This window comes from Hordeum vulgare, chromosome 7H, assembly GCF_904849725.1.
Source record: "Hordeum vulgare subsp. vulgare chromosome 7H, MorexV3_pseudomolecules_assembly, whole genome shotgun sequence".
Taxonomy (NCBI): domain Eukaryota; kingdom Viridiplantae; phylum Streptophyta; class Magnoliopsida; order Poales; family Poaceae; genus Hordeum; species Hordeum vulgare.
In genome coordinates, this window is record NC_058524.1 from 141,046,308 (window position 1) to 141,056,404 (window position 10,097).

Genomic DNA, 10,097 nt, shown 5'->3' on the forward strand with positions numbered 1-10,097 from the left:
TTTTTATTGAGAGTTTTCACTCAGTGTACGCCCTCTAACACGCTTCATTAAGCATGGGGGCTACACCACGTACAACCTCTTGCTGGCTTAATCAAGCTCGGAGGCTACGCCGTGCATGCCCCTTGCTGGCTTTAACAAGCTCGGGGGCTCGCTAGCCGCTCGGACGCCGTCCCTTGTAAATGAACACATAGTGTACCGGCTGATCCTGGTCACTTCATACGAACCTGCGGGCTGGCTCCGGTCGCTCGGTTTGCGAGGTGACGCCAGGTCAGGTCGGATACATGCAAAGTTCGGCTACAACTGGGTCGCCTGCTCGGGCTGGCTCGATCATATATACGATCTCATTCAAGTCGGCCTCTGATTGGCTTATGTCTTGTTCTTTATGTCTTGATGGCTTCGGATAAGAGAAGTCAACCAGGAATCAAAAGACAAGATCATAAGACAACACGCTTTCCATACGAATATAATGTTGAATATATACATTCACAAAAGCATTGGCCCACGGCCCACGTTCATTACATCCCTCCGGGGGTAAAACAAAACGCAAAAGGACACCGGTTACGGGACTGCGGCCTCATTGTTCGTCTCGGCCGCTGCTCCTGGTGTGGTAGCATCACCTCCTCCGGCCACTCCCGAGGTGGTTGCGCCGTCTCCCTCGCCGAGGCTCCCGGCTCCGTCCACATCGGAGTCGGCGTACGCCGCACCGCTCGAGGCGGCAACATATTCCGCAGCCCGGACCGCTTCGTCAGAGCTGCCGTCGGCGTCATAGGGCTGAAGGCCATGCAGATCTTCAGGGATCACACTGCCATCTTCACCCCGCTCCAAAACAAAGTCGTCCCAGGCTGTGTACTCAGCGATGGCGCTGGCTCTCACGCGAAGCTCCTCCTCCATGCCCTGCAGCTCCGCCTCCGAGCCGTCGCGCTGGGCAGCCAGCTTGCCCAAGTTCAGGTTCCGATACCATGACTTGGCCAAACGTAGGGCTATATAAGCCCGAGACCGCGCTGCGGAGGCACGCCAGGCATCCAGGCGCTCTCCACCCACTGCAAGCCAGCGGGCGAGCCGGCTCACGGACGCCGGCTCCACGCCTTCCGGCCACAAGGCCACCACCATCGACGAACCTGCAACCTAGACTTGAGCCACAGACTCGCCCAGGGCGTGCAGGCGGGCCCGAAGGCCCACCACGATCTACTCAACACTCCAGCCGGAGGTAGTGTCTACCTCCTGCCCGGCCGCGCGGTGCTCCTCACGGCACACCTCGACGGCGGTGTCGGCTGCGATCTGGGTCTCGAGGAAGAGACCTGGAGTGACGGCAACCACTACAAGGAATATGCTAATACACTACGCTATTTTTTTGTCGCTACATCTTCACGGTTTTTAATTTACGACGATCTCACGACGAAAAACCAAGCATCGAAAATGGAGCGTCACAAATGAACAGTAGTGACGTTTTGATCGAAATCGTCGTAACTTTTAGGACGATTCCTGCATTGTCGTAACCTTTACGACGATCCTAAATCATCGTTGGCAATAAAACCAGTCCTACGTGGCAGTCCTACGTGTCAAAATTATGACGAAATCAAAACGTAATGGTTGAAATCAGCCCAACCCATTTCAATTGATCACATGGACTGGTTTTATTGTCTGGGGGCTTTTTCTTATTGGACTTCTTTTGGGGCCTTAGCCTATTTACACCCAGTTCTAGTATTATTTTCGAAATTTTTTTGTCATTGAAATTTGGGCCCTGGCATTTTTGTGCCCAAATACGTTTGGTCCAGTTCAGTTTTGGCTTTTTTATTTTTGGTTTCATTTTATTTGTTGGGCCTTTTCAGCCCAATTATTTGTCCAGTATTAAATCCAACAATATTTTATATTCAAATCAAGAAAACTCCAAGTCAAATTAAAATCATCCATCATATAACATCACGTAATACATCTCAAAAGTTTACATAACACAATAAATCATCTCTTGAATACATTTCTTTACACAGGAATATAGCAAGAACAAACAGATTTGCACAATAGAACAATGGCACATCTACACAATAGAATGGCACATCTGCACCCAGGCCTTCTCCTTGTCGCTCATGCACTGCTACAACTTCTACCAAGAGGAGCTGATCCAACCCAGCCCCAGGCCCGACGGTGCTGATCCAGCACAACACTAGCCCCAACCCAAGGTGCACCAGCCCCAGCCCGAGGCAGTTGCATATTTGTGCTTATCTAGGCATGGTCCTTCTCCTACAAATGCAATTCAGAAGCACACTCTTATGAAGTTTTCTGAAAATAAGCAATTAACTAAAAATAGCAGTAAAATACAGTAACAGTAAACATGATCAATTCGTTACAACCCCCACAAGGAGCAAAACATTAAGAATTGTGAGTGCATAATATAATAGTTAATAACTGTGAGATTTAGAACTACGAGACTAAATAAACTGATGTGTTGGATTTTGGATTTTCACTTTACAGATTCATTGCATGAGAGCAGCAAACTACTAGCTTTGGAATACCAACTCTTCCAGTGTTATTCCTTAACCTTCAGAGAAAATTTGGTGAAATGAGATAGCCATATGTGCTTGTCATTTACCAAAAATGGAGTTGTATAGTTCACTCTTTCTATTCACCTTGGTCATGCTCAGAGGCTGGGAGACTAAAGTTCTTTCCCAAAGCCCTTACGACGTTATTATAATTCCACTAGTCCCCACTACACATACTACACTGGTAACTAGAATTGTAAATTGACATGCATAACCAACCCATGGTTCCTCCTTTTCTTATTCAATAGGAGTAACTATGTAAAAATTAATTATTTATCAGGTGCAAAGTTCAATTTTTTCAACCTGTTTTCAATCATTAGAAAATACAAGTAGCATTTTTCCAGATAGTTAACAATATGAACAGCCAAAAAAGTACAAACAACATCACTTTGTACGATTGCTAGTGATTACCATTTTTTTAGTAAGTGAACAAGCAGTTTACCACTGTACAAACAACGGAGTGTGGAATCTTTTTTACTAATGAGATATTCAAGCTGCAGACTATATTCCAACAATAGCAGTTTTCCAGTCAATTAACAAACAGTATCAGTTTTTCAACCAAGGCAATAATCAGTTCTCAGTGTACAAACAACAGTCAATTAACAAACAATAGCACCTTTCGTGTATACCTCCAATGCATAAAAGGAAGCAGAGATAAGCTACCGTTTATGCAAAAGAGTGAACTAAAAAATTAACATGTCATATCACATATAATGTCGTTTCGGGCAGAACCTCCGCCTCAAGGTGATATCAAAATAGTCAACATACACTTGAATCTCCTCAGAATCCATGTCAACCAATGCTACCGTTGTAAATTTGGTTATGCCCCAAGAAGATTTTGCGAGCTGTTGAAACAACAAGAACATGATAAAATAAATAAAATAGCATACACATTACAGAATTCATAAAATTTGATGCAGAAAAGGACGTGAATAAAAAGCTTGCCATCAATAAGTTCAATTATTTACAAACAATCCTATCAAACGAATGAGGTGGAAGCCACCAGGAGTTAAAGCAGGATCACCTAGAGGTGTCCAAACATTCTTTTCCTTTGCGTTGTTCATGTCACGTCACTATAAGACATGTGTATTAACAGTCTAGTTTTTACCATGATTGGCAGATTCTGCTTAGAATATACAGTACCCAGTAATCCAGTTTAAGGTTAAATCAGTTGAATATCAGGTTCTGCCTCTTAACCCTAACCTGCTCAAGGCGACCAAGTTTGTAATCGCATTAGCTCTTAGTTGTTTTGAGAACTACAGGATATAGAAACCAGGCTTGTCATGTCATTCCCACAAGGAAAATTATAGTACTGGGTATTTGTGAATAGACAACAGTGCAATCACTATTAATAGTAAAGGAAATGACTACCTCGCTACAATCTGATAGTAAAAAGTTGAAATCAACTTCAGACAGGGTATTAACACATAGCTTCATCAGGCCCATGTTATCACGTGGGAACAATTTCTTCTCCATAATAAACCTTACAACTTAATTAACAATGTAGAAATCAACACCTAATCAGGGCAGTACCTGCCAAAACGGCAAGACAAACTAATGCGCATAACAAGACCCTTCAAGAACGTAATCAGACTGAACAAACTGTTCACAGCTACTATCAAATTCCTGTCACATCGGCGCAGAAGAAAATAAGGAAACCCGAATGGAGGATTCATGGATCCAGTTGACCAGAACCGGTGGAATCAGAAGGTAGCTACGGGGGAGAAGACAAGGGAGAGACGTGGCGAGCCACGGGCGGCGATGATGTGCTACGTACTTACGACGTCGTCGAGCTGGAGGCAGGCGGAGTGGGAGGTGCGGCCGAATCGGAGGAGAAGGACCTTGTCCAGGGTGTCGCAGATGGCGGCGTCGACGTCCCGCTTCTGCCGCAGCGTCGTCAGCACCACCGACCCCATCTCGCCCCTGTCTCCCCTCGCCGGACTGCAGCAACCTGCAAAGAAGGAAGGAATCAACGGATTCCCCCCACCAATTTTTTTAGGTGCATTTCAGATAAGCTATCGGACCGAACACAGCCAACCACAATACCCAACGCGTTCCGATCGATCTCGTGTGGAGAGGAGGGAGAAATGGTCAGGTACCTGGACCTGTCGGTGCGCGGCGACGAGGGCCCTGGAGAGCGGCAGCACCCGCTCGATCTGCGCCTGCATCTGCTCCTTCTATCGGTCGACGCCCTCGGCGGCCCTCCTCCTAGCGATGGCGAGGCCGTCCGTGCGCGCCCGCCGCTGCTCGAGCCACCGCCTCATCTCGTCCAGCGTCGTGACCTGCCGCAGCGACTCCCTCCTCACCTGCATGCCCGAGACCCGCAGGGGCGCTCCGGTTGGGGGGGGGGTCACGGCGGCGGGGTGAGGTGGGCAAGGGGAGGGAGGGCCGGCGCGGTCGGCGTTGGCGCCGTGGGAGAGGGGGAGAAGGGGCGCCGTGGGACTCGTGGATGGGGTGGCGGCGTGGGGTGGAGTGGGAATGGGTCTCTGGCTCGATTTAGGGTTAGATGGAGGTTAAATACACCCCGTTAGGTGGGCTAGCTGGGGTCGGCCCAGTTTGGATAAGGGGGTTTCTTTCCGTCTTTTTATTATTTGTTTCTTTTTTATTTCATTATTTAACAACTTTAGTTTTATTTTATTTTAGCGCAATAAAACCCCTTAAAATTAATAATTTCAAAAGGACAATTCTCTTAGGTCATATCCGACACACCCGAACATTTTTATGTTGATATTCCAAAACTTTTACCGCTTGATTTTATTTTTAAATTCAAATTTGAACTATTTGAACTAACGCGAGATCAACAATAGAAATCACGGTGACGTGGCAACATTAGCGTGGAATTACTGTAGCTTAATTACATAGGTTACAATAGCAATACTTGAGGATGTCACGCCGACCTCCACCGAGCCCTCCGTCGAGTGTGGACGGCTTAGATTGGATATAGTGGGGTAATCCATGGGAAGAGTTATCATTGGTTGGAAACATCTTCGATTAAAAATAATAGTTTCTAAGTGCTAAAAATAAGTAGATTTTGTGAACCAGCTATCAAAAATATTGTGCAAAAGGGCATTACTGAAGATTTCACTCAACTTAGACCACATTTTATGTATGATCACTGAGTTCTATGCATTTACGACCTTTCTAGCTCATATTTTGTTCAAATGATCTAATATTATGCACAAGGGTGCATATTGGAATGGCAAACAATGTTGCTTAAGGCTAAATTTTTACCAGAAACAAAGATTGGATGATGAGCTCACATGGATTGTTAGATGGGGCTAAAATTTTGTGGATATCTATGTTTTGGGCACATAGAAGATGTGGAAAAAATTCAACTCATAAGGATATCCCTATCTAGTACTTCCTTCACAAAGTTGTTAGCTGAACACAAACTTTGGAAATTTGCTGAGAAAGATTTACTAGGCAAATTGTTACCAAAGTTTTCATGAGGAAATGATTTGGATAGGAAACAGTGCCCAAAAAATATGAGGGTAATTAAAGAAATGGAAATAAGACTTCCTTCACAAAGTACTATTCTGAACAGGATAGGAAAATGAATATTGTTGAATTATTTTTGAACTATGGAAGGAAGGGTTTTCACATATTTGAGGAATATATGATCCAAAGTATTTATGAGAATTTTTCAAGAATTTTTGGAATGACATAATAGTAGGTTGCTTCACAAACTAGGATGAGGAGAGATAGAATGGACCCACGAGTGACATGTCAACATAGTTAGAACATGTTACGACATTTTGATAATCGTCGTAAAAGTTATGACAATCTCATCTTATGCGGTTACGACGTTTTTGACTCACATCGTCGTACTTTATATGTAGATTTGATCCCCTCAAACGGCTTACGACAATCTCGGATGAAATCGCCATAGATTTATGACGAATTCATCAACAACATCTTAAAGAACGTCATGTATGAGCATATTTCTTGTAGTGAACCAGGACATAAGAGCACAGCAAAAGGAGGAGACGGCCGAAAAGACCAAACATAAGACAAAGAAGAGAGACCCACGATGGAAGGCACCATCGGTCTCATGAGAGACCTCGAGGACCTCGCGCTCCTGCACATTACTCGCATGAGTAAGGCGGGCAACTTCCTCGTGGAGGGTCGCCGCAGACTCCAGAGCCTTGGCCAGCTGCGTCTGCTTCTGGACAAGGGCCTCATCCTTCTCCCTCAAGGCGGCGTCCTTGAGGTCCACCTCCTTGAGGTGAAGCGACGCGAGGCGGTCCACGTCGGCAGAGTAGGAGGCCTCCTTCTCCTGCAGCGTGGCCCGCAGCCGCTCCAACTCGACCCGGACGGCTGCCTCGAGCTCCTTCTTCTCCGACTGAAGAAGGTCCAGCTGCTCTTGGAGCCGGCCGCCGGCGTTGCGCAGGGCGTCACACTCCGCGACGACCTCGCCAAGCCGGGCTTCAAGCTCGGCAATCCGGCTATCGGCCCCCAGGTGTTGGGTCCGTAGCTCGTTGTATGCATGTACCTGAGCATCATAAAGTGCCTGCCAAAAGAGAGAATAAGGGAACAGGATTAAGATTCGACCTGGTTAAAAACCTAACCAGCCCGATTCTCGGGGGCTACACCCAGTGGGTGCGCTAGCACGCCCCCACTGAAGAAAACTATGCAGGGAAAAGGGCCTCCAAGAGATTCGGACCGGTCGGCAATCGACCCGCCCGATTCTCGGGGGCTACACACAGTGGGTGCGCTGTCGCGCCCCCACTAACGCCAAGAGAACAGAAAAAAGTACAAAAAACCAAAGAAGGCAATGCCTACCTGGGTGCGGGCTTCCAGGCGCTCCATATCACTTCATACCATGCGGGACGACTGCTCCACCTTCGACCGGCTGCTGGAAAATATCGTCACCAGCTCCGGTACGCCGGAAAGAACGGTGCCAGCGGGCAGTCGTAGGCGGGCCAATTTGCCGCCTGCCATGTCCTCATAGGCCGGCTCCCAGCCCGGCCCTCGGCTCCTGGCGCAATAGGGTCGTTGTAATGCCCCAAGTGAAGGACTTTCCCTTTTGTAACCTTCCATGTGGGACCACCTTGACTTTGTCATGAGAGTTGCCATGTATGTATGATTTCATGTGTCACCTTCTATTTTGCATTAGCATGCATGCATCCATGCCATGTCATTCCTTGCCTTACCTTATGATTGCATGTCATGTTCATGTTGGGATATGTTCTTACTAGGTGTTAGTATTGTGGTGATATGAATGCATGTGATCTTGTTAGGTGTGATGTTGAGGTTTGTTATTATCTTGTGTTGATGCTCATGTGATAATGGTGTGTGGGTAGGAGTGAGTGCTAAGTATGTTTAAAGCTCTTGCTATTTAAAATCCTTTTCCCTCCTATTATCTCATGTCAAAATTCCTTCTTCCCAAAAGTTATTCTAAAATGTCTGGTGGTTAGAGTAAATTGTGGTTCTGAGGAGGTGTAATTTTGTTGATTTGTTCTTTGATATTTAAAGATTCAAATAAACCCAAAACATAAATTAATTACTGTTTTGCATTTATTTCAAATGGCTCCAAATATTGCTTTCCTATTTTATTTTAATGGCCCGTAATTCCTTATGACCAGGAGGTATTTCCTTTTGATTTTTATCCCAGTAGCTTTTCTTGTGTATTATCTTTTTCTTTCCTGTGTGTTTCAAATTCAATTAGAAGGCCCCAGCGTTTTCTTCTCCCCCCTGGCGCCGCATGTGCTTCCTCCCGTTGCTGGACCAGTAGCTCTCCCTCCCTGGCCCAAGTTCCTTCGCTCCAGCAGCCCGCTCGACGAGTCTCTTCTTCCTCCCGACGTCACGCAGTACGACCAAAGCTCCACCTCCCGATTGCCTCCCCCTCAATCCAGCGGTTCAAGCTTGCCTCCCGAGACCATATAAGGAGCCAGCCTCCTCCTCGCAACCCTAGGGCACCAGTCTCTCCCTCCCCTCGTCCCTCGCGCCGCCAGAACAGGAGCCGCAGGCCGCCATGGTTCGGACCTCGCTGAGCTCGTAGCGGCAGCAGGAGTCGCTGCCTCGCCCCGTCAACAGTGCCAGGAAGACGCGGTGGCCAAGGAGGCCGCGTTCCCGCAGCCACACGTCGGCGTCCTCGACTTCCTCGACGTCCTCGTCGTCCGCGTCTTCCCCGGCCGACCTCCTCCTCTGCATCGCCTTCGCTTCCCCCTCCTTCCTCTCCGGTCGTCCCCGTCGATGAGCAAGGTGAGCTACGGTGCCCTTCCTTCGCTCCCCTCTCGGCATAGCATCGTAGCAGCAGAGAGCCCGACGCCTGCCGGAGTAGCCGGTTACCAGCGTTAGCAGCACCACCACCACCGCCGCCGGTGTAGTACGGGTAGCCAAGCGAGCTCCTTTTCCCGTGTTCAGTTCGGGAATGGAATCCCTGAGGCTCCCGCGTCCCCCGCCGAGAGTCCCCCCTGCCGTAGGTAGACGAGAGTGGCGCCACCAGCTCTCTCTGGTTCGGCCGCCGGCGGAGCTCTCCTCTGCAGTGGAGAGGGCTTTTCTGATTTCCCTTCCCGTTATAGCCAGACGTCGATCCGTAGCCTGATGGTAGTAGTAGCACTGTCATTGCATGTGCCTGTAGGAGGGCGTGGGTTCGAGTCCCCCACTCGGCACCTTTTTTTTAGTTTAGTTTGTTTTGATTTTTTTCGGTTCAGTGACCTGCAGGCAAGTCTTACCCTGCGTTTTTCCTTCTCCTATCAACAACTAATGCAGCAGCGCAGTGGTGTGTGTGGTGTTGTTGCACTAGGGGATCTGGGGTTCGAATCCCAGAGAGCCCCAGATTCTTTTTCTTTTATCTTTTCTTCCTGTTTTTGCAGATGTTTTTCCTGTCTATGTGTGCAACTCCATGTCTAGATCAATGGAAATCTATGCCCTATGTATTTCTTTCCTTCCATGTTACTTGTTGGAGGAGTAGGAGTAGATTTGTGATGGTAGTAGTGGTGTGGATCTAGGTGCTTGTGAGTTGGTGCTTGAGGTGTGATCTGTGTGTAAGTGTGTGCCTTGCTAGGCTAGTGCATGTGGGTGCTAGTTGTCCTCATGATGGTGGCCTTGTGCAAGATTGTGTGAATGTAGGGGTTCCCTCCCTCACCACCTATAATTATGTGTGTGAGCTTATCCTAGTGTTCATTGCCATCATAACATGTGTAGGTGTGGATTCCTAGTTAAGCTAGGGTAGATTGTTGTGGGGGTTGCACTTTGAGGATGACATGATTCCTAGGGTGATCCTAGTAATGCATGTGAGAGTGTGTACCATCACATGCCCATATGTGGGGGTGTGCATACTCTCTTGTTAACATAGAGTCATATTGTGATGTACTTGATGCTAGTGATATTGAGATATGGGTGTGGGTGTTGTTGATGTGCATGACACAAACATGGGGTTCAAACCCCCATGTCACTTTGTCATTGTGCACATGAAACTCTCCTATGTGATTTTCATCTTAGAATAATACCTTATGGAGTGGCATTTACTTTTGTTGGAAGTTTAGTCTTTGATTCCATGGTATAGATGGAGCCCAAGGGCATGGATTTTTGTGTGTTAATAGTAGGGGTTTGTGC

General features: G+C 47.4%; 1 protein-coding gene across 1 annotated transcript; it reads right to left on the minus strand.

The window, feature by feature from the left end:
• Nucleotides 1–3,241: 3,241 nt before the first annotated feature.
• On the minus strand, nucleotides 3,242–4,453 carry LOC123408498 (thioredoxin-like protein 4B). The gene is made up of 2 exons (XM_045101595.1): nucleotides 4,319–4,453; nucleotides 3,242–3,382 (listed from the first exon to the last, which is right to left on the minus strand). The coding sequence occupies exons 1-2, from the start codon at nucleotides 4,451–4,453 to the stop codon at nucleotides 3,242–3,244; spliced, it is 276 nt and encodes a 91-aa protein (XP_044957530.1).
• Between the last annotated feature and the right edge of the window lie 5,644 nt (nucleotides 4,454–10,097).

Excerpts from the sequence above, each read along its gene's own strand:
- LOC123408498 (XM_045101595.1), bottom strand. The coding sequence starts at position 4,453 with ATGGGGTCGGTGGTGCTGACGACGCTGCGGCAGAAGCGGGACGTCGAC. Across the intron at positions 3,383-4,318 it reads GCCTCCAGCTCGACGACGTC|CTCGCAAAATCTTCTTGGGG; the intron begins GTAAGTACGTAG and ends TTGTTTCAACAG.